The 25,053-nt window shown below is 43.2% G+C and overlaps 1 protein-coding gene across 3 annotated transcripts in view; it reads left to right on the forward strand.

The window, feature by feature from the left end:
• ZSWIM8 (zinc finger SWIM-type containing 8) overlaps positions 1–25,053 on the forward strand; it is a 147,460-nt gene that overhangs the window by 53,335 nt on the left and 69,072 nt on the right. For 2 of the 3 annotated variants that reach the window (XM_073352871.1, XM_073352872.1), the window contains exons 2-3: positions 17,239–17,392; positions 20,301–20,395. In XM_073352871.1, the coding sequence (XP_073208972.1) occupies positions 17,239–17,392; positions 20,301–20,395 (249 nt within the window). The remainder of the gene's footprint in view (positions 1–17,238; positions 17,393–20,300; positions 20,396–25,053) is intronic. The other variant, XM_073352873.1, reaches the window with a different exon arrangement.

Consider the following 25,053-nt stretch of genomic DNA (forward strand, 5'->3'; position numbering starts at 1 on the left):
CAGCCCCACATGAATGCAGAGGTTGCCCCATACTGATCGGTTTGCAGGATCGTGGCCTAATTAGGCAAGAGAAGAATTAGGGAAGAGATGGCCAGCCCTCTGTGGAGATAGAGGTGGTTAGGGACTATTTAGAAAAACTGGACGTGCACAAGTCCATGGGGCCAGAACCGTTGCATCCGAGACTGCTGAAGGAATTGGCGGCTGTGATTGCAGAGCCACTGGCCATTATCTTTGAAAACTCGTGGCGAACCGGGGAATCCCGGATGACTGGAAAAAGGCTAATGTAGTGCCATTCTTTAAAAAAGGGAAGAAGGAGGATCCTGGGAACTACAGGCCAGTCAGCCTCACCTCAGTCCCTGGAAAAATCATGGAGCAGATCCTCAAAGAATCAATCCTGAAGCACTTGCATGAGAGGAAAGTGATCAGGAACAGCCAGCATGGATTCACCAAGGGAAGGTCATGCCTGACTAATCTAATCGCCTTTTATGATGAGATTACTGGTTCTGTGGATGAAGGGAAAGCAGTGGATGTATTGTTTCTTGACTTTAGCAAAGCTTTTGACACGGTCTCCCACAGTATTCTTGTCAGCAAGTTAAGGAAGTATGGGCTGGATGAATGCACTATAAGGTGGGTAGAAAGCTGGCTAGATTGTCGGGCTCAACGGGTAGTGATCAATGGCTCCATGTCTAGTTGGCAGCCGGTATCAAGCGGAGTGCCCCAAGGGTCGGTCCTGGGGCCGGTTTTGTTCCATATCTTCATAAATGATCTGGAGGATGGTGTGGATTGCACTCTCAGCAAATTTGCGGATGATACTAAACTGGGAGGAGTGGTAGATACGCTGGAGGGGAGGGATAGGATACAGAAAGACCTAGACAAATTGGAGGATTGGGCCAAAAGAAATCTGATGAGGTTCAATAAGGATAAGTGCAGGGTCCTGCACTTAGGACGGAAGAACCCAATGCACAGCTACAGACTAGGGACCGAATGGCTAGGCAGCAGTTCTGCGGAAAAGGACCTAGGGGTTACAGTGGATGAGAAGCTGGATATGAGTCAGCAGTGTGCCCTTGTTGCCAAGAAGGCCAATGGCATTTTGGGATGTATAAGTAGGGGCATAGCGAGCAGATCGAGGGACGTGATCGTTCCCCTCTATTCGACATTGGTGAGGCCTCATCTGGAGTACTGTGTCCAGTTTTGGGCCCCACACTTCAAGAAGGATGTGGATAAATTGGAGAGAGTCCAGCGAAGGGCAACAAAAATTATTAGGGGACTGGAACACATGAGTTCTGAGGAGAGGCTGAGGGAGCTGGGATTGTTTAGCCTGCAGAAGAGAAGAATGAGGGGGGATTTGATAGCTGCTTTCAACTACCTGAAAGGGGGTTCCAAAGAGGATGGCTCTAAACTGTTCTCAATGGTAGCAGATGACAGAACGAGGAGTAATGGTCTCAAGTTGCAGTGGGGGAGGTTTAGATTGGATATTAGGAAAAACTTTTTCGCTAAGAGGGTGGTGAAACACTGGAATGCGTTACCTAGGGAGGTGGTAGAATCTCCTTCCTTAGAGGTTTTTAAGGTCAGGCTTGACAAAGCCCTGGCTGGGATGATTTAACTGGGAATTGGTCCTGCTTCGAGCAGGGGGTTGGACTAGATGACCTTCTGGGGTCCCTTCCAACCCTGCTATTCTATGATTCTATGATTCTAAGTGTCAGCAGAGGAACAGAGATAGCTACTGAGTGAATGGCTGATAGGCATGGCACACATATTGTTAGCTCTATGGGTAAAGGGATACCTTGTCTTTGGAAGGCAGGGCTGAGGATAATAGGCTCAATGGAAGAAATGTGTGTTAGAGAAAGACTTGGAGGGGAAAAAGAACAAATACCCTATTTTCAGTTACTTTCTATTAAAATAAATCCTTTGAGCTGTAATTTCTCATGTTCATTCTCAGGCCAAAGGTGAGTGTTTTAAAAAAGAATTTTGCTAAATTTTGTTCCTCTTTGTTTTAGGTACTGAACTAAAGGGGAAAAATGAGGAGGTTGGGGATACATATTTAAATGACTAGTCGCCTTTTTGGGTTCTGATCATTTAGTTTGAAACTAACTTTTTCTTGGACTTTGTGCTCATGAGACAAGTGCCTTAGATGTGCTTACAGAAATGTAGTTCACAAAGTTGCGTTTTGCATATCTAAACCCAGATGTTTAATTAACCAACATAAATTTTGGTTGATGTATTTGTGTGGGGCTTGAAACTTAGAGAGAAAAAAAATTGCTGTAGTTTGTAATTCTTAAACACCAGGAAGTAGCTTTTCAGAGAGGAGGAAATAAAGGGAGAAGAAGAAAACAAATAGACACGTGAGAACACAGCAATACTGAAGACGGAAATGGGCAGAAATTAGAAAACAAAATGACGACTTCAGGTTTCAGATATGTTTATGCATGTTACAGTCAAACGTAGCGAGTATTTCCATGGCACGTAGCCCATATCTCTTAACTTCTTTATTTTGGGGAGTGGTATGGAGATGGTAGAATATTGTTGCTGACGGGACTTGAGTCACACAACTACTTACTTCTGGATAGAGTTGGTTTTTCTAAAAAAATTACATTCCACAACAGCAGATATTTTTTCCCTCAATTGCAGGCCATGGAGAAACATAGGAAAATTGTTAATGTTAAGGAAGCATTACAGTTGAAATCTGCAAATCACAATTTTGTAACCTAATTTTTTTCCACTGGCCAGCACTGCATCCTTCTTCTTTCCCTATCTGGACTGTTTCTACTGCATTGCTTCACCTCACCTTGCTTGTGCCCTTGTTTCTTTTGTAGATGCGCTGTAGTTCTCCATTCTGTGTATGTTGCATGTTACGTTTCAGTCTGCAGCACACAGTAGACGGCGTGGCTTGGGACAGTTATAACATCCAGGTGCCTGAGGTAGCAGAAATCGAGAAAGGTACAAAGTTTATTTTTAAGGAGCAGTGCTGAGAAGCTGCAAGTGGTGGGGCTGGTTTTACTATTTTTTGGTGAGTCTGCAAAACATTTTTTCAATGTTGTCCTCCCACCCACGCACCTTACACAAATATAAGAAAGTCACAGCATCCAGAAGTTTTATCACCATATACAAGATTAGCCTATATTCTGGAAGGATCCCCAAGGTCAGACTTCAGTGCATGACAATACTTAAATAACTTGTTCTATTGGGGAGGAGCGCTAATGACACTGAAAATCATGGATTGAATAGAGACACTGGATTTATAGCTTGTTACAACAATCTATAGCCCACTAACTGGCCCCCTCCCATCTTTTTTCCCTATGACTGTAGAATTATTAATGGTCCACTTTGCCTTGAATGGTCCCTTAAAATATATGTTCACTACTTAATGCTAAACAATCTGTTCCCCTTTGTATTTAGCTGTGACACGCTGAGTACATTTCCCATACCTGACGAAGAGCTCTGTGTAAGTTGAAAGCTTGTTTCTCTCACCAACAGAAATTGGTCCGATAAAAGATATTCCCTCAATCCAATAAGAAAAGGAGTACTTGTGGCACGTTAGAGACTAACCAATTTATTTGAGCATAAGCTTTCGTGAGCTACAGCTCACTTCATCGGAATGCTCACGAAAGCTTATGCTCAAATAAATTTGTGCCACAAGTACTCCTTTTCTTTTTGCAAATACAGACTAACACAGCTGCTACTCTGAAACCTCAATCCAATGATTCCCACAGTTAAAGTTGCAAACGGGTTTCTGTTCAATGCCCAGTCTTCAAGCCTCTTTAAAAAAAAATGCACATGCAGAGTTAGATTGGCTTGAAGACTGGCACACATGCCTCAAGTCGATGAATGTTGGGGTCTTCTGCTTAAGGAGTTCCTGATATACAATCCTCTTCCCCCCTCCCCCCAGAATAAGCCCGATTTTAAAATTCCTCTTTCTCTCCCTACCCCATTTTCCCTCTATTATAAGAATCTACACAAACTTATACTGTTAGAATTCCCAGGTTGAGATCTAGTGTCTGATACCATGATCAAGTTTCAAAATCAACACATTGAAAAATAAGGATTTTTTTTGGCTCTGTGGAAGGGGTCCTCAAACTGGTGTGAGCTATGTTTGGCTTGTGAGAGAGAGAGAGAGAGAGAGAAAGAAAGAAAGACACCTTTCCTCACAAAATGCCCAATAGCCTATGGAAAGGAGCACTGGCTGGGCATCAGGACAGCTGCCATGAGTTCATCTGCTCTGCCACTGACTGCTCTTAATATATCTGTACACTTAGCAGGCCTTGTTACTGCCCATGGTTTCTTGGAAAGCAGCAGCTATCATTCCTTCCAAACATCTTATAGATAAGAGAGCTGAGAGGCTGCACAAGGCTGATTTAGGTAGAGCTGGGACTAGAACTCAAGTTTCTTATATGGTGGAACCAGGTCTCAGTTACTTAGTCAGTCACATGCTGCCCTTCAGAATGGTCAGCGCTGTTGTTAGCATCCACTGCTCTAATCGCGAGGCCACATTCCTCTCTCAGAGCCAGGAAGAGAACCCAGGAATCCTGACTCCTAATATTCTACTGCTGTCTAGCACACAGCTGAATAACTCCTTTGCAGAATGTTTTAGCCAAAGTGGAAGAGGGCTGTGGTGTGAATTTGAAGGCCACATTTCAATCCCTTACTGCAAAGGAGCATTGACTAGGTGACCCTTGCGGTCCCTTCTAACTGTATGGTTCTATGATTATGGTTCCATAAGATGGCATGGCTCTTAAGAACATAAGAACGGCCATACAGGATCAGACCAAAGGTCCACCTAGCCCAGTATCCTATCTTCCAACTGGTGCCAACACCAGGTGCCCCAAAGGGAATGAACAGAACAGGTAATCATCAAGTGATCCGTCCCCTGTCGCCAATTTTCAGCTTCTGGAAAACAGAGTTCTTCTGCCAACTGAGTTCAGTTTGCAGCTAAATTTCTTCTTAAAACTAGGGTTTTGCATCCTCTAGATATATACCCAAAAAGTCAAATAAGTATTAAAATTGTTAGGTAAAGGGCCAAATAGATGCTTCTAGGAGAGCCAGGAATAGTACGTAGGTCCCTTTTATCTACTTGGGGAATGTTTTTATGACAGATTGACAGTCTCCTGTAATATCCTGAGCATACCTTGTGGAATTAAGTTAAACTTTATTGAACTTTGGGTATATTGTATTAAAAGTGCAATTGTCTATGTGGTGTTAGGGCACTGTATATACTTTGTCTAGTAGAGGGGGGCATGCTAGTGTTCTTCCTCTGTTATTAGTCCATTTAAGCCACCTCCTGGTGAGGTGTGCATATACTAGTTCAAACTGGATTTTCCAGGGACCAACAGCCAAAGAGAGGGTTTTTGGATAAATAGCCCCATTTTAAACTGGCTCATTATTTTCTTCCTGATCCTGAAAATGGACAGGACCCCTGGTCCATGGAGGGCCCCAAACCTTTGGGAAGAGTTGGAAGGACTAGGCTTACTAAATTCTAATAAGACTGTATGGTTGTTCTGAGCTGAAGTGGTGATGAACTGGTAACCACAAGGAATCCCTGTTGGGTAGCAAGTTGAAGGACTGTGCCTGCTAGTATCTATGTTTGGTGAACTCTGGTAAGTTTTTTGGCATGCATGGTTCCTAAGGTCCCTTTATTGCTTTTAATACATTTTCTCTGTAATGCTTTTTACTTTAAGAATACAGTAGGCTTTCACAGAAAGTGCTGCGTGATACCTCTTACCTATAGCAATTACACCTGTTAACTGCCTCTGAAAAGATAGCAGACAGGTGTCCTCGGGCAACCTGTCTGTGCTGAGAGTAGCTGTGCATGGAGCTGCACAGCCTGAAAATACCCCAGTCAAAAGGGAGGGAGATAAAGGTCTCCAGCCAGAAAGGCAACAGCTGGGGAGCACCCTTGCTTTACCACTGAGGGGAAATATAGATGCAGTTGCCCTGAACTGTGACAGATTTCACTACAGAGTTAACTCAAGTTATCCACACTGAGTTGCTCCTCTCAAGTAGCCTAGTTTGAGTGGAGTTGGCCTGCATCCACACTGCAAGGAGGTAGTTTTAACAGCTGACTAGTTGTGCTAACTTGAGCTGTATCCTGTAAACACCCCCTATGTCTCTTCTCCCCCCACCTCCCAAGGGTCAGCCAACTAGAATTAAAAGCACCACCATGCTCGATGTAAGGGGTTTTTGTGTGGATGGGACTCGAGTGAGGGGCAACACTCTAGGTAAGTTTGCAATGAAGACAAGCTGTTAACCATGCTGAGACAGTAAGAGCAGTCTAAATCTACGTGTTTGGCTATGCTGTCTGTACAGTGGAGCCTCCTGCTGCATACTCACCTATGCAAAGCACTGAGAGATAGACAGCTGCATTTGCCTAACAAATAATTGCACTTAAATACATTTCGGTGTGTCAAATGAGGACGGCAACTACAAGAACACAAAGAATGATTCTGTGGTTAAAATCATAGAATCATAGAATATCAGGGTTGGAAGGGACCTCAGGAGGTCATCTAGTCCAACCCCCTGCTCAAAGCAGGACCAATCCCCAATTAAATCATCCCAGCCAGGGCTTTGTCAAGCCTGACCTCTTCTAAACTTCTAAGGAAGGAGATTCCACAACCTCTCTAGGTAACGCATTCCAGTGCTTCACCACCCTCCTAGTGAAAAAGTTTTTCCTAATATCCAACCTAAACCTCCCACACTGCAATTTGAGACCATTACTCCTTATTCTGTCATCTGCTACCACTGAGAACAGTCCAGATCCGTCTACTTTGGAACCCCCTTTCAGGTAGTTGAAAGCAGCTATCAAATCCCCCCTCATTCTTTTCTTCCGCAGACTAAACAATCCCAGTTTCCTCAGCCTCTCCTCTTAAGTCATGTGTTCCAGTCCCCTAATCATTTTTGTTGCCTTCCGCTGGACGTTTTTCAATTTTTTCACATCCTTCTTGTAGTGTGGGGCCCAAAACTGGACACAATACTCCAGATGAGGCCTCACCAATGTCGAATAGAGGGGAACGATCACGTCCCTCTATCTGCTGGCAATGCCCCATCCCAAAATGCCATTGGCCTTCTTGGCAACAGCGGCACACAGTTGACTCATATCCAGCTTCTCATCCACTGTAACCCCTAGGTCCTTTTCTGCAAAACTGCATCCTGCCCCATGGACTTGTGCTCGTCCAGCTTTTCTAAATAGTCCCGAACCACTTCTTTCCCCACAGAGGGCTGGTCACCTCCTCCCCATGCTGTGCTGCCCAGTGCAGTAGTCTAGGAGCTGACCTTGTTCGTGAAGACAGAGGCAAAAAAAGCATTGAGTACATTAGCTTTTTGCACATCCTCTGTCACTAGGTTGCCTCCCTCATTCAGTAAGGTGCCCACACTTTCCTTGACTTTCTTCTTGTTGCTAACATACCTGAAGAAACCCTTCTTGTTACTCTTAACATCTCTTGCTAGCTGCAACTCCAGCTGTGATTTGGCCTTCCTGATTTCACTCCTGCATGCCCAAGCAATATTTTTATACTCATCCCTGGTCATTTGTCCAATCTTCCACTTCTTCTAAGCTTCTTTTTTGTGTTTAAGATCAGCAAGGATTTCACTGTTAAGCCAAGCTGGTCGCCTGCCATATTTACTATTCTTTCTACACTTCGGGATGGTTTGTCCCTGTAACCTCAATAAGGATTCTTTAAAATACAACCGGCTCTCCTGGACTCCTTTCCCCCTCATGATATTCTCCCAGGGGATCCTTCCCATCAGTTCCCTGAGGCTGTCAAAGTCTGCTTTTCTGAAGTCCAGGGTCCATATTCTGCTGCTCTCCTTTCTTCCTTGTGTCAGGATCCTGAACTTGACCATCTCATGGTCACTGCCTCCCAGGTTCCCATCCACTTTTGCTTCCCCTACTAATTCTTCCAGGTTTGTGAGCAGCAGGTCAAGAAGAGCTCTGCCCCTAGTTGGTTCCTCCAGCACTTGCACCAGGAAATTGTCCCCTACGCTTTCCAAAAACTTCCTGGATTGTCTGTGCACTGCTGTATTGCTCTCCCAGCAGATATCACGGTGATTGAAGTCTCCCATGAGAACCAGGGCCTGTGATCTAGTAACTTCTGTGAGTTGCCGGAAGAAAGCCTTGTCTACCTCATCCCCCTGGTCTGGTGGTCTATAGCAGACTCCCACCACGACATCACCCTTGTTGCTCACAATTCTAAACTTAATCCAGAGACTCTCAGGTTTTTCTGCAGTCTCAGAGCTCTGAGCAGTCATACTGCTCTCTTACTTACAATGCAATGGACAATGATTAAGACAATGGACTGGGAGCCAGGAAAATGGCTTTATCTTTTACTCTCTATGTGATGTTTGGCAAGTCACTTAAACAAGGACGCTCTGGAGGCGTCTACTAATTTTGGCTCAGGTCTCTGTACTTCAGAGTCTTGGTGTTTCAGCTAATAGTGAAAGGGTTGGATCTGTGTCAGGGATAGGTGTAGGTCAAGAATACTCTGCTGTTCAAGGATGAGGAGGCAGGGGATCAAATAGCCATGGAAAAAGTGAGCTGGATGGGCAGGGATAAGGCCAGGTCTACGTGTCTGAGGTCAGTATATAGAATTCCCTGGAAAACTGGAGGAGGAAGGATGGTCTTTTGGGTAAGGTACTGGACTGGGACTTGGTTCGATACCTGGCTCTGCCACAGATTTCCTGTGTGAGGTTGGCAAGTCACTTAATCTCTCTGCCTCAGTTTCCCCCTCTGTGGTTGACTTGGGACTGAGGAGCATTCTAAAGCATTGGGAGAGCCTACATTCCCAATCATGCTCTGCTCTGGGATTTTTCTGTACTGGGGGGGATACTTGAGCATCCCATGGACTAGTGTTGTGCTTTGTGCAACTGCTGTTAACTTTTTTTCTAACTGACAATAGTGCCTACACTCCAGGTTTTTCATAGCCATGCATGATTTTACATGTTTTCCCACACTTTTTGTGACCTGGCATTTCAGCCGTAATTCTTCATAGTCACCTTATTGCTGTATCCCAGTGGTGATCAAGTGTGGGAATGATGTAGGCCAATGTTTTGCTTAGTGTGATGTATTTAATTGTCAGTAGTGCTTACGCTTTGTCCTTTGACAAAATGAAGACTCTCTTTAAAAGAGATGTTGTATATGCAAGCTCTCTGTGGTGATGACTATGTCTCGGGCTCTGTTGTCAAAGGATGACCCTGAGGCAATAATCAGTATTGTCTGTGAAGATTTGATTTCCCAGCCATGAGAGAGTAAACCTGTCTTGTTGACAGAGAGATGCTAGAATCTCATGGCAGCCTGGCTCATTCACATGTTAAATAAACAAAAACAAGGAAATTTCACTTTAGAGTAAACTTGAGGGAGGAGACATGACCATTAGAAAAATCAGTGACAGACTTTCAGCCCTGGCCACTGGGTTCTAAAGGCTTACACTTTTAAAGTGATCTTTGCAAAGCAAATCATTTGAATCATTTATAAAAACACAAGTTGAGATTGACCTTCACATTTGTAGGTTTCTCAAAATGAGGGGCCCTGACGTTGTGAGCCCCGAAATCCAGGCTCTGCCATGCTGTCTGTCCCTTTGCAATAGGATGGTGATTGTGTCAGTGTTTTGGGGGACTGGTGAGTCAGGATATAGAGTAGAGAGCACCTCTCAGTCTCTCATTTAAATCCTCCCAAAGCTAAGCAGTGATTTTAAGGGTATGTCTGCACTAAAGCAAAACACCCGTGGCTGGCCATGTCAGCTGACTTGGGCTCTGGCTGCTTGGCTATAAAACTGTGATGTAGACGTCCGGGTTTAGACTGGAGCCCAATCTCTGGGAACCTCAACCCTCACAGTGTCCCAGAGCCCAGGCTCAGCCCAAGCCCAGACATATACACTGCAGTTTTATAGCCCCGCAGCCTGAGCCCTGCGAGCCTGAGTCAGCTGACACAGGCCAGTCACAGGTGTTTTATTGCAGTGTAGACATACCCTAAGTTGCTACCATTTGATCGTTGTGAAATGGGGCGGTGGTCTGTAATAAAGTGGGAATTTTCTGTAGTATTTTGAGTCCTGTGTGTGCCTCTGTTTCCCCTGTATGTTTCATGGCTTCTCAGTGGGGGAAAAGGACTGAGTTTGCTCTCAGGGAAGGCAGAGAGACATAGGGGTGTGTGTCCGTCTGTCTGTCCTCTCTGTCTGGATGGAATAAATAAGGCTTGTCAACAATTGAAATGTAGACGCTACATACACTGATTTGTAAGTGTAGATAATCTACCTCCCTGAGAGGTGGTAGCTAGGGTGACGGGAGAATTCTCTCATTGACCTAGTGCTGTCTATACTGGTGGTTAGGTTGACTTAACTATGCCATTCACGGGGGTGGATTTTTCACACCCCTGAGCAATGTAGTTAAGCCGACTGTAAATTTTCTGGTGTTGACCATGCCATAGAGTCATTATGGAACAGGCTGAAACAGACTCAGATCAACAAGGGATCCAGAGAGACAATGCAAGCTCCAGTGACTAATGGAGTGACACACTCAGCACGGAAGCTAAGCAGAGACCCCAGCTCAAGAACAAAGAACTGGAAGGTGTGACATGGGGGCTAAGTTGGCTCTGGAAGAACTAAGCTCAGGTCTACACTGCAGACCTATATCTGTATAACTACATTGCCCAGGGATGTACAAAAATCCATACCCCTGAGTGATGCAGTTAGACTGACCTAACCCCTTGTGTAGACAGCAGCATGTTGGCAGGAGAGCTTCTCCCGCCGACATAGTTGCAGCCTCTCGGGGAAGTGGTTTAACTAGGCTGACGGGAGAACTCGCTCCTGTTGGTTTACAGCGTCTTCCTTAAAGCGCTACAGACGCATGGCTGAATCCATGCAGCTGCGCCAATGCAGATTTTTAAGTGTAGATATGTCCTAAGAAGGTCTGAGAGAGACAGAGCCTGAAAGTGGAATTCACTACAGTTTGGCTGGGACTCTGGGCTGACCAGAATGGTCTATGCTTTAACTTTCGTTTCTCTGTTAACCTAAGGATTTCCTATGCTGTGTGCCAATTGACTAATAAGCCCTACTGTTCTGAAAAGCTGTTTGAGTGCCACTGCAAATACTGGGTGAGGAACATTAGTCACTGAAGAGTGTGCAAGTCTCTACCAGGAGTCTGTCTCAGTTGGACACACTGAGCAGAGCTCACGGTGTGAAGCAGGAGTGCTGAAGCCCAGAGGTTCAGACCTGGTCTACACTAGAAAATTAGATCGGTTTAACTACATCGGTTAGCCTTTTAAGTATAGACAAGCCATCGGTCTCAGGAGATGTTAAGGATCTGTGGCCTACCCTGAAGAAAGAATGAGATCCCCTGGGGGTTGAGCACTCTGAAGGAGCTGCCCCAAGAGACTATTCCAAAGCTGGGGACATAGCATCGATCCTGTGAATCCATGCCATGGTCTCATTCCTACTCCCAGTGGGTAGATATGCACAGCACATAAACCGCCATAATAACTGGCACTCATTCACTGCCTTCACTGAGACTCAGTTCAGTTTTTGTCACCAGCACTAAAAATTCACTTAGAGAGAGACAGCTTCAACTTGCTGTCTAAACAAGTTTTTTGAAAATACTAATGAAAAGTTAAAATTTGTTAGTCTCTAAGGTGCCACAAGTACTCATTTTCTTTTTGCAAATACAGACTAACACGGCTGCTACTCTGAAACCTATAATTAAACATTGTTTCAGATACTTCACTTGCCCCCAGATCCCTTTGTCAGCTTTTCCAGTTTCACAATCACATTTCAAAGTTTTTAGATCTTTTTTTCTCCTCTGGCATTGTGTGAAAGACCCAGACAAACAGGGAAAACTGACTCAAAACAAAGTGCTGTTGAAAGGACAAAGGGATGATTTTTAAAAAATATTTTAGTTATAGTAATCTTAGGCGTTAATTTGTGCCTGCATTGTTACCTAGTGTAGTAACAAATGTGATTTTAAAATTTCATCCTGTCTCACAAATAAAATGGCCATGGGGTTTTGATGGCCAGACAGTTGCAGATGGTAGAAAGCACTTGACGGAAAATGAGAATGGATCTAGTCTTTCCTCCTCCAACTCTGGTTTCACTGTTAACTGTAAAGGAAGGGACACCCTATTTCCTTTGTAATTCAGTTATGCTTAGATCTTTTGGATTTAACTATGGGATTAATGCACCACAAAATAGGGACACCCCCTTTTCAAGGCAGATTAAAGGTCAATGTTTCACATCCCTCTGGTGTTGGAAAAACAATTCTAGTCTGTAAAGGACTGACTCCATTAACTGCCCCTCTAATCAAAGGGACTGCTGCTTAGCATGTCTAGTAATTTCAGTGTAATCAGATGATCAGAAATGTAGATGTTTGAAAGCTGTGTATGCTCTTTCCATCTGTGTTCATGTAATCCCTCAATTTGACAGGCCTGTTTGTGTTGGGGGAGATCTTGGCTGTTCTGCTGCATGCATTTTCATCTCATCCTATCCCATCCTCTCAAGTTAAGAGTGCTGACTGTTCTGACTGGAGGACTGTCTCTGGGCAGAGTGAGGGAAAGCGCTTGGTGACATCAGTGCTTGGGTTTTCCTTTGAAATGTTGCCTGGAGGCTGGTGGGCAGGGAGAGACTGGGGCTGGATTGGTTTACATTCTGCCTGCCAGCAGAGGTTTAAAAGCTGGTTAGGGAGATTAAGAGACATAAAACATGGAATATCTGAAACTGTATTAATTAGGCACTGGACAAAGAAGGCTTTGGCAGGGGTAGGAGGTGGGGGTGGGGTGGGCAGTGTCTGACCAGGGCCACTGTCCCAGTGTGGGGATGGAAGTGGGTCTTAGCAAAGCAGTGGGGTGCTTGGAGATAAGTCCATTCCAGTATCTCTGGTTTTAGGGCCCAGGGCTGCAGTTTCAAGAGTGCAGGGTAGGCTGGATCCCTGCCACCCTGAGTAGTTGTGGGATAAGATTCCCTTAATCTGATAGCTAAAAAATGTAGGTTTCAGAGTAACAGCCGTGTTAGTCTGTATTCGCAAAAAGAAAAGGAGTACTTGTGGCACCTTAGAGACTAGCCAATTTATTTGAGCATGAGCTTTCGTGAGCTACAGCTCATAAGTGAGCTGTAGCTCACGAAAGCTCATGCTCAAATAAATTGGCTAGTCTCTAAGGTGCCACAAGTACTCCTTTTCTTTTTGCTAAAAAATGTATGGGCTGATCTACATATATAAAATGTATCTGACTGCATTGCTCGTCCCCTTCATAAGGCACTTCTGTTCTTGGGTAATTATTTAATATTTGTATTCCCCTAGCACCAAGTGCTCCCGGTCAGGATCAGGGTTCCATTGTGTTGAGTGCTATACAGATGTGTGCAGAGGCACTATGCCCCTTCATTTAAGAATGAACAATGTAAAGAGAGGTGGCAGTGAGAGGACTAAAACCATACACTGATGTGTATTTATTAGGGCTGTCAATTAATCACAGTTAACTCAAGTGATTAACTCAAAACAAATTAACTTGATTAAAAAATAATCATGATTAATCACAGTTTTAACCACACTGTTAAACAATAATAAAATACCAGTTTAAATTTATTATAAATACTTTTGTATGTTTTTCTTCATTTGCAAATATATTGATTTCAATTACAACACAGAATACAAAGTGTAGAGTGCTCACTTTATATTATTTTTATTAAAAATATTTGCACTGTAAAAAAGAAACAAAAGTAGTAGTATTTTTCAGTTCACCTTATACAAGAACTGTAGTGCAATCTCTTTATTGTGAAAGTGCAAATTACAAATGTAGAATTTTTTTTACATAACTGCAACTCAAAAATAAAACAATGTAAAACTTTAGAGCCTTCAAGTCCACTCAGTCCTCCTTCTTGTTCAGCCAAACTCTAAGACAAACAGTGTTTACAGTTACGGGAGATAATGCTGCCTGCTCCTTATTTACATTGTCACCTGAAAGGGAGAACTGGTGTTCTCATGGTGTTTGTTGTAGCTGGCATTGCAAGATATTTACGTGCCAGATAAACTAAACATTCATATGCCTCTTCATGCTTTGATTTTACAGTGCAAATATTTGTAATAAAAATGTGAATATAAAGTGAGCACTCTACATTTTGTATTCTGTGTTGTAATTGAAATCAATATATTTGAAAATGTAGAAAAACATCCAAAATATTTATAATACATTTAAATTGATATTCTATTATTGTTTAACAGTGCAATTAATTGCGATTAATTTTTTTAAACAGTTGACAGCCCTTTGTGTGTGTGTGTATATGTATTTTTATATTTATATATTTATATATATATAGTGACAAAGTTCCTGCTCTACCTTGGTGGGTCTTGCGCTTATTGGCGGATTTGCTGCCTTGGAGCTTCACGGCAGCCCTCAGCTTGGCCGTTTTTCTGAATTCACAGTCCAGGTCGACTCCTCCTGTGTCTGACCAGGAGTTGGGAGGATTTGGGGGGAACCCGGGCCCGCCCTCTACTCCGGGTTCCAGCCCAGGGCCCTGTGGAATGCAGCTGTCTAGAGTGCCTCCTGGAACAGTTATGTGAGAGCTACAATTCTCTGGGCTATTTCCCCATGGCCTTCTCCCAACACCTTCTTTATCCTCACCATAGGACCTTCCTCCTGGTGTCTGATAATGCTTGTACACACCTCAGTCCTCCAACAGTCCGCGTTCTCACTCTCGACTCCTAGTGCCTCTTGCTCCCAGCTCCTCACATGCACACCACAAACTGAAGTGAGCTCCTTTTTAAAACCCAGGTGTCCTGATTAGCCACCCTTAATTGATTCTAGCAGCTTCTTGATTGGCTGCAGTTGTTCTAATCAGCCTGTCTTAATTGTCTCCAGAAGGTTCCTGATTGTTCTGGAACCTTCCCTGTTACTTACCCAGGGAAAAGGGACCTACTTAACCTGGGGTTTATATATCTGCCTTCTATTACCCTCCTATAGCCATCTGGCCCAACCCTGTCACAATATAAATAATATTACATTAAATAGGTTAAAAGAAAGTTATTTAATTTGGAAGTTGATAACTCAAAAGTTAGGGAATGCCTGAGTTAAGGTTTCACAGGCAACCATAGGTCAGCCGCCTTCTGCATATGCATTATGATACAGTTTTTAATTATGTGATTGCTATGTCCCTACTTGAATTGCAGGATGACTGTCAAAAAATTGCAGCTAAGCTGTGGACAAGTCATGGAAAATTGTGGAAAAGTAATAACGGACCTTATTATTTGCGGTAATAAAGTCCATTCTGCGATTTTCTGCTGTTGGCCACCCGGGGCTGAGCATGGGGCCCCCTTCTGTCAAAATTGTGGTGGAAACCTAATGTTGTGGCATCTGTAATTTCCACAATATCACAAGTTAAGTAGAGCATTAATGATCACATAATATTTTTCTCCCACGGGATCCCTGCCTCATGTATTTCATTCGATAGTTCGTAAAATTTCTTATAAAGTGCCAGCCAGTCCTTGTCTGCCCCACAAGCTAGCCATTGTGAATTGGCCTTACTGATGAGTTCAGAGAGAGTCTTTCCTGCATATGAAGCATTGTAAACTCTTTGAGGCAGGGACTCTCTTATGATGTGTTTGTGAAGTGTCCAGCACAATCCTGCCCTGATCCTGGTTCGGACCGCTGGACACTCTAATATTAATGAATGATTAATATGACTGGAGATCAGCTAATTTCATGCCCGTGTGGCTTCTCTCCATTGTCTACAGTCTGGACCTGAAAGCTCAACTCACCATTTGTGAGTAGTCTTTGGCTGGAGTATCAGGAGCTGTTTTGTAAAAAGAAAAGGCTTTGTTCCCAGCCAGCCCATCAGAGCTGAATAGAGCAAAGGAGGCTACGGAGTGTAGTCCAGTTTAGTAATTATTTTGATGTGGTTGATATGTGAAAGGGAGGGATCTTAAATTATATAACCAATTCCCTTCTACAGATTAAAGAAGAGGATGGAGGGAGAGCAGTAGGGGAGTTGGTGTGGATTGGGAAGCTGGTGATCTAGGACCTCCTGATAAATTCACTAGTACCGTATTCCCAGTGGTACTGGTAAAAGTAAACTCTGCACTAATTAATGTCTGTGTATCTGCACTTAATACCAGTCACAGTTCGGTAGTATTTTGTGTAGAATAAACAAAATCCTATCATAATTCAGTTTTTCCTTACCAATTTTCTGGAAAAGGGGAGCATGAGATGGCAGAGTATTGCAGCTGAATCCCTTGGAAAGCTTCTCCTTTCTGGTTACCATGAGACACCTGTATCATGCAATCGTACAGGTCCTGGAGTGTGAGGAACTATGAGTACTTTACAGATTTCAATTTAGTCTTGCAGTGTTCCTGGAAATTAGGAAATACTGTGTCCGTTTTATAGTTGGGGAAGGTAAGGCTAGCCCAAGGTCACAGACTGACAAAACTGGGATTCACAAAAAGAAAAGGAGTACTTGTGGCACCTTAGAGACTAACCAATAAATTCAGAGTAACACAGCTGTTACTCTGAAAACTGGGATTAGAACCTTGGTCTCCTGACTCCCCTTCCTTTGCTTTAGCCACAAGCTCATCCTTCCTCCATTTAAAAGTTTCTGGGGTGGAAGGGAAGAGAATGTTTTCACTGACTGGGATTTTTAGATATGAGAGAAACTAGCCCTCTTATTAGGATTCATTGGGGCCATGGAAGAGCCTGTTGGGGGGGGAACCCCAGACCTTAAAATATAAATCTGCATCCCTTTGTAGCACTGAGTATCATAGCCAGGTGTGTCCAGCAGTATAATTAGTGAAGTCTCTGCAGTATCTTAAACTGATTCAGCAGCAGAGGGGGCTTGGGCTGTTCTTTGGGTTATACCATAATGAAAACATGCAATTTCCAATCTGGTAAATGGAAAAAAAGCCTAACCTTCAGGATTCGCCCCACAGGGTTCTTACAGAAATATGTGAAGTAATTTGTTACCTTTTCAATAAAAAGTCTGGCATGATTCAGCAAGTCCAGGTAACAAAACGTCTGGGTCATTGGAGCCTTATTGGGCCAACAGAACTCTCCACACACAAGCAGGTGGGTTCACAAGAGTGTGCAACTCCTGTGCCCTGGGGCTGGGAACAGACATTGGATTGGCAGGTGACTCTCCAGAAAAGTCTTATGCTGCCACTCCCTTGTAGCTAACCCAATTGGAGGAGAGAAATAAGAGGAGTAGCTTCCATTCCTTCTGTTTTCAGCCTCTGATTAGTTTGGCTCTATCTATGGGTAATTGTATCTAATATTGCTTGTCCTGTTAGATGGTTTGGTGATTCCACTGGTGGAACTGTCTGCGAAGCAGGTTGCGTTTCACATTCCATTCGAGGTAGTGGAGAAAGTCTACCCCCCCGTACCTGAACAGCTGCAGCTTCGGATCGCCTTCTGGAGCTTCCCAGAGAACGAGGAGGACATCAGGTAATATATTCTGTTCTGGTCGCATTTGTGCTTTGAAACAAATTGATCTCAATACAGGAGAGTCCTGGATCAAATTGGGGTCCCTCACTTTCTTGGTACCATTCTAATGCCTGCATCTTAGGCACATTTTGTGTAGGTTTTTCCTTAGTTGAATTTGTTGCTGAAGAGGCAGGATTTAACAGATCTGAAATTCTGAAAAAGACATGAATTCCTTTAGAGGTCTTTCAGGGTGTCTGTGGCAGTGAGACTAAGACTTGGGTTTGTGCTGTGGTGCTAAAAACAGTTGTGTAGATGTTGTGGCTTGGTCTGGAGGTTGGACTCTGAAGCCCATCGCCTCTAGGCCTTCACAGTCCAAGCTCCAGCCCAAGTCCGAATGTATACACACATTTTTAGCGCTGTAGTATGAGCTCAGGTCTGTAGACCCAGGCTCTGAGACTCACCTTTGCTAGTTGTGTAGACCTAGTCTTAGTTATGAATTGGAGAGGTATTGACCTCCTGGATGGCCAGAATAGGGGTGGGTCAGAGAAGTGGTTCGATTTCTTATGTGGTTTCAAATATATCAATGGTTATTTGATCAATAATCTTTCTGCTTTTGGTTCTTTTGGAATTTTGACTATCTGGTGGTTCTTCAGGAATTTCCCATAAATCTCTCCAGTTGAGGGATGCGAGCACGTGCATTCAGTGCGTAGCCAGAACCCTCTGCTAAAGCAGTGCTCTGGGAGTTCCTTTAGAAAGGGGCCCCCTTTCACTACTTAGATGAGAGTAAACATGTCTCACAGACAGGGGAAGGTTCCTACAGGAGGAGGAGTTCCAGATGTGTACAGTAGAGCTGTAGACGAATACAGGCAGCTAGTTTCAGTTTGTGATGACTGTAAAAAAACATCCAGTAACTTGCCTAATGGGTACAATGATAGCAAATCTCATTAAGCATTTTGGTGACTCTTAAAAAGGAATCTGTAGTCATGGTACATATTTGGAACCAGTGACACTGGGAACTGAAAAAGGGCCTGTAAAGCTAATCTGAGTCTCTGAAGAAGGTTTAACTTTAAAGCCTTTATGGTAATATGCAGGGTTGGCAATTTCCTGGGGAAAAACTGGTTTAGGACAGGGCACGGTAAATATCTGCTTAAACCCAGTTTGAACCGGGAAAGTAGAGGAAAAAATTGCATAGGGTCCAGTAAGCATAAAACAATTTTTTTCAAACTTTGGATACATCCATTCAAAACGGAGGAATAGATTTGGTCTGTCCACTACATCAAAGAATGCTAAAGAATGCTGTGTGCCCAAATGGACCTGGAGTGATAATCTGCAACTCTGCATACTTCTGATTGATTAATACTTCAAGCCTATAACTCTGCACTGTGGTTTTCATACAATCGAGTGTTTTTGACTGTTCTTTATATAAGATTAAATACTGAAATATGAGTCATGACATGTATAACTTCCTTGAGAAAATACCAAGCCAGTATGTATACCAGAACATTCCAATGTTCAATATTATAATTGTGTATTAATATTGCTCCCACTGCAGTTTTATTTTTATTTCTACAATCCTAAATTAATCTGTGAATCTGCTGCCTTGTGTAACCACAATTTGACTGTGTAACTAAAACTAAGTATAATGTGGTGTTCATTAACAAAACAGTTTTTAAAATAGAAAATGCCTTAAACTGTGACTAACTAGTTTTTCCCAAAGAGGTAAAAACCATTATTTTACCTGGGAGAAAATCGCCTCTGGTAAATACCATGCCATCCCTGGTGAAAAGTCAATGTCAATAACTCACAGGATCAGTTAGACAGCGATTAATGATTTTTGTAGATAAGGAGTTAGAGAAAAATGACAGAAAAGGATGGTCCCCACTTTAAAAGTGAAGCAAGAATGACTTTCAACAAAACCTAACTTATTTAAGACCCAAAAAAGAAGATGGTGTACAGATGTTTAAAAAATATAATGAACACTGTATTAACAAAATTGGAGACAGTCATTAACTGCCCAAAATATTGAAATTGCAACTAGTGACGACTTGGCTTTTTTGCCAGAGCAACATCACAACTACCATAAATTTGAAAGAGCCATTGCATTCTAAATCCCTATTGCATCCCTCAGCCCTGAAGAACCATTCTTGAGAAAGGTATGAAATTTCTCATCCTTCAGCTTAGCTGATTTTTTTAAAATTTAAAATAAAATCTGTGTAGTCGATTTGCATTAAGCCTGCATAAAAATATATATGCCTCTTTACATGATCAAAGCACTGTACAAACAATAGTTCATAAATTTCCTTTTAAACTTAATTTGTTATGAATGTTATTTTTAAGTGAGGAAAAGTGCTCTTAACATTTTGTGAAGAATTCCGTTAACAAAATCTTAAAATTTTAATCTAAAGCTGAATTTGAATCGCTCATATAGTTTGTGAACCAAATATTTTTTTCAGATACGTCCAATATTAAATTGCTGGCCCAAGCCTTAAAGTACTAACTTCAGATTTGATCCACTCATCTCAAAAATAACCATTCCTACTCACTCACCCCAAATCTGTAGCAAAAACAAAAGATAGAGAAGAACAACTATGGATTACTGATGACTAGGTCTGACAGTGCATCAGCTGGACGCTGTTCCTAAATGATACATCTGTCTCTCTCTCATACAGAACCACAGAGCCAATCTTCACTCGATGGTGCTATGGAGGCAGAACTCTTTACTGCAGTCACTCATCTCTTATATCTCACCTACCCAAATAACCAATTCAACAAATTCAGTTTGTGCCCTTTCATGTCTCTTGGCTAAAACTGTCCTTATGTATTCAAAGCAGTGAACACTTAGTGCTCCCGTAGGTTGGGAATGGGATGCAGTTCTGTTTTTTTCCAGTGAAGATTGTGTTTGAAAAGGAACTATGTTTGCTTTTCTTAGGTTGTACTCCTGCTTGGCGAATGGCAGTGCGGATGAGTTCCAGCGGGGGGAGCAGTTATTCCGGATGCGGGCTGTCAAAGACCCTCTGCAGATAGGTAAGAACGCTGCAGCTGAGCTTCTATAGGTATTTTATAGTCTCAGATCATAGCTCAGACAAAGGAGTAATGGTATGACCACAGACTCAAGATGAGCCTCCTTTTCCCAAAGGGCTCCTGTAGTTTAAAGCCTACAACAGGGGACCTGTAACCAGAAGCATCCTGGGTTAAACTTCCTGCTGAGCCGTGCACTTCTTCGCGTTGGAGCTCTGGACAAGTTACTTTGCTTCTTAGAGCCCCATTAGTCCAGGTGGAAAACTGAGTGAAAAGCAGGCACTTCCCTGACAATTAGATCTGAGCATCTCTTGGGGAAATTTCATATACTGCATGTGTCTCCATGATACTCTAATTTTTTTTATCAGTAACTTAATATATAACCTGGCTTTCTAATGGCAGGATGAAATTCATGCTGCTAGTAAAATAAGTGTGCTGCAGAGATGAAATGTGCAGTTATGATGAATCCATGTGTGCAGGTGTATGTATGTAATTGTACTACAAGAGGGGAAGGAAACCTGGTTTTCATCCCCCTCTATGCTCATCTTGTTCTTCTGCTTGTTACTGTAAGGCAAATCCTTATTTGTTGCATTTTTTTAACTAGGAAAAAAATTCCCATAACCCTCCTCTTTATAGGCAAGACAAGAAGGAATATCAAGTTAGTTGGCCACTGACTGATTTTAGACAGGAAGAAGTTAGGAGAAATAAGGACATTAGAATGGCAAATGAAAGAGCTAAGACAGTCAGATGCAGACGACCAAGGGTATGTTTACACTGTAATCAGAGGATTGAGTCTAGCACTGTAGACATTCGTGAGCTGCCTTTGATCTAGCTAGCTCAAATAATGATAGCAATGATGCCTTGGCAGCATGGGCAAGCTGCTTGAGTACATTCCCCAGGTCCCAAGCAGGCTTGTAAAATGTGTACTGCCCTGGTTTCATTGCTACTGTGCCTAAGTTACACCTCTGATTGGAGTGTAGACATTCCCTTAGTGTTGCTGTTTCTGGAAGATGGGCAAAATCAGGAGGGGGCTACACATGCATGAAATGTAAGCTGCAGGAGGACTTACAGCCGCTCACACATCTGCTGAAGATGAAACTGGGGAAGTTGAATGCATGTGCTATAGAGGAGAAAGATGGAAGAAGGTGGAAACAAGGAAGGGAAATTTGTATGGAGCTGTTCAATCTCACCGTTGCCGATAAATGCTCTGTTCTGGATGGATATTAAATGAACAGATTGAGGCAGAGGACCATCAGCCTGACAAGCTATTGAAAGGGAACCACAAAGCAGGGGAAAAGAAAATGGTCTTTGAGATGTCTGACTCAGAGCAGAATTGCAAACAGCCCCTTGGGTGTCAAAGCAAGGAAGAGGGATTTGAGAAAAAGGCATCTGGCAGGATTCTAGGGAATGTCCACTTAGTGCAGCCCACATGGGAAGAATCTCTTGCATGCATGAAGTTTTAACAGAACCAAGGACAACTTCAGGGGTCTTAGTAGTGGACTGGAACAGGGTCGATGAAAGTGGCTCCCGTTGATCAGAGAGGTGACATAATTTCTACCATTTCCCCTGATTGTTTTCTCTATCCTGTAAGCTAGTCTAAATCCATGCCATGGTCTCTGTGAGACACTAGATAAGTTGCTCAATAGCACGGGCAGGATTGGAAGAGATTTATAGACCTGATGCCATTAGCAGCCTAAAGGCATTGTAACAGCCCCTAATGGTCGTCTGCTGCTATAGACCTCATGGGCAAGTTGGAAGGTAGATCACAATGTTTTTTTCGTATAGAGGCAGCCTGTAAAAATGCCACTGCTCAGCACTCATAAGGGATTTCAACTAGTCCAGGACTGACTGTAATAACAATAGTTGGAGCTCTAGGGAAGGAGGCAGTGCTTCCTCATATTTGCAGAATATGGGCTATCAACCAGGCCAGTGACTAATCTGGAGCTAATCAGCGGAATCGAGCCAAATATGATTCATTTGAAGTTTGAGACCACTGATATCAGGAGTGAAATGCTGACAGGACCCTGAAGAAAGAGCCGTACAATAGCTATTGAGCTTCAAAGAAATGCAGAATGCGTTAAAACATTGGCTGAAATTCAATAATGCCTGGGAAACTAACAACAGAAAAGGACAAAGTATTTAATGTGGGGAGACTACCATCAAAACTTGTTCTAGTTATAAAAAGGCAACAGGGAGCAATGTTGGGTACTTTTAGGAAAGGGGTGGATAATAAAACAAAATATAATGCCACTATATAAATACCTGGTACACCCACTCTTTGAATACTGCATACAGTTCTGGTCACCTCGCTCAAAAAAAAAAAAGTTAGAATTGGAAAAGGGCAGAGAAGGGCAATGAAAATGAGTAGGAGTATGGAACAGCTTCTGTATGAGGAGAGATTAGAAAGACTGGCACTGTTCAGCATAGGAGAGATGACTAGGGAGGGGGGGTATAGAAGTCTCTAAAATCATGAATGCTGTTGAGAAAGAATAGGAAAGTGTTATTTATTCCTTCACTTTGTCATAACACAAGAACTAGGGTCACTGATGAAATAAATAGGCAGCAGGTTTAAAACAGAGGAAGTACTTCTTCGCACAACACACAGTCAACCATTGGTCTGACTAGTATGGCCATTCTTATGTTCTTAATGTAAAATTAACAAAGGACAGTAAAAATCATACACCAACTGGACCAGTGGAGGAGGATGGGGAGGCTTAAAAAGGGGGAAAGGGAGACTGCAAACTGCATAAGATAAAGTTAAGGGTCTTTTCATCTTGAAATGCAACTGGGCCTCTTTCAGCTAGTTGTGCACCCACCTTAAAGCCTCACTAAAATCAAGATATATCAAGTGCATTGGTTACCTCCTATCCAATAGGCCAGTAACCCTGTCAAAGAAGGAAATTAGATTGGTTTGGCATGATTTGTTCTTGACAAACCCATGCTGCTTATTCCTTATAACCCTCTTATCCTCTAGGTGCTTATGGATTGTTTATTAATTTGTTCCAGTATCTTTCCATGTATCAAAATTAGGCTGACCAGTCTATAATTCCCTGGGTCCTCTTTGTCCTTTCTTTAAAGATAGGTTTTCCATTTGCCATTTTCCAGTCCTCTGAGACTCATCCATCCTCCCTGAGTTCTCAAAGAAATTGCTAACGTTCTGAGATGGCTTCACCTAGTTCCTTAAGTATCCTAGGATGAATTTCATCAGGCCTTGCTGACTTGAACTCATCTAACATAGCTAAATATTCTTTAACTTGTTTTTTCCCTATTTTGTTTTGCGTTCCCTCCCACTAGTGGTTAATATTTATTGTGTTGAGTATCTGATCACCATTAACCTTTTTAGGGAAGACTGCAGCAAAATAGGCATTAAACACCTCAGCCATCTTGATGTCATCAATTATTAGCTCTCCTTCCTGACCAAGTAGAGGACCTATGCTTTCCTTTCTCTTGCTCCTAATACATTTAAAAAACTACTTCTTATTGCCTTTTATGTCCCTTGCTAGATGTAACTAATTTTGTGCCTTAGTCTTTCTGATTTTTGTCCCTATATGTTTGTGCTATTCTTTTGTATTCTCCTTAGCAATCCATCCATGTTTCTACTTTTTGCATGATTCCTTTTTGATTTTCAGATCATTTAGAGAGCTCACCACACATCTAACAACTGTGACAAAGTCAGGCCAGACGGCTGCAAGAAGATGCTCATATTAGGTTGCGGGAGGTGGGGAGCAGCCTACAGGGAGCATCCACTGAACCTGGGGCTCAAATAATTACGGTGGGCAACAGAAAAATAACAAGGATGGGTGTGAGGGTCAAAGGGTCAAAACTAGGGACAAAGAAGGGGACACTGAGCAGAGAATCCCGGACAGCACCCAAGGCTCCTCAAAGGTGTCAAGGGAGCCAGTGGATGCCAACCAAGAATCTGTGCCTGGAGACGTGAACACAGGGAGGAATGGAAATAGACCCCACAGTCATAGAGAACCCCCTCAGCCAGCATCCTCTTCCTGGGTTTATAGATAGCCACTTTGGTCATCGTGAAGAGGAGGTTGACGAGCGGGTCCTGCGACTTTGTGGGGCCACAGATAGAGTGTGCGTATATAAAGAGGTGGGGGGGGAGAAGTGTAGCCAAAAACATAAAAGGAGGTCCAGGAGGAGCCGGAATAGGGGCTGTAACCTGGCGCATTCAAGATAGGCATGCGCCAGGGTCTCCCTCATGCTACAAAAGGGACAGGTGTCAGGGATGGAGGTGAACCGCACCTGGTACACGCCCGTGCTCACAACTCCGTGAAGGAGCCGCCAGCTGATATCCCCGGTGGGCCGTGGGACTAGGGTAGAATACAGGCTGGCCCAACGAAGTTCCTTACCCTCACTAGGTGGCAACAGGTCCCGTCACTTAGTGTTGTGGCAGGACATGAAGATGAAGAGACAGAGAGCATGAGCGTGTACAGATGTGCCCTTGGCGCAGTTCTGAAGCAAACTGGTTGCAGGTCGTGCAGCCAGCTCAAGGCATACAGGTGGGACGGCTGGTTGGGGGGAGGGGGCTTACAGGACAGGGACCTGATGAAATGGTCCGGAGGGCCAGGGGTGTGGGATGGGCGGGGAGCCACCCTCCCGTAAGATCCTTTTGAGGTAAGATATGTTAGCCCTAGAATGTTAAAGGCCCCTTT

The sequence above is a fragment of the Lepidochelys kempii genome, chromosome 7 (assembly GCF_965140265.1).
Source record: "Lepidochelys kempii isolate rLepKem1 chromosome 7, rLepKem1.hap2, whole genome shotgun sequence".
In the NCBI taxonomy this organism is placed as follows: domain Eukaryota; kingdom Metazoa; phylum Chordata; order Testudines; family Cheloniidae; genus Lepidochelys; species Lepidochelys kempii.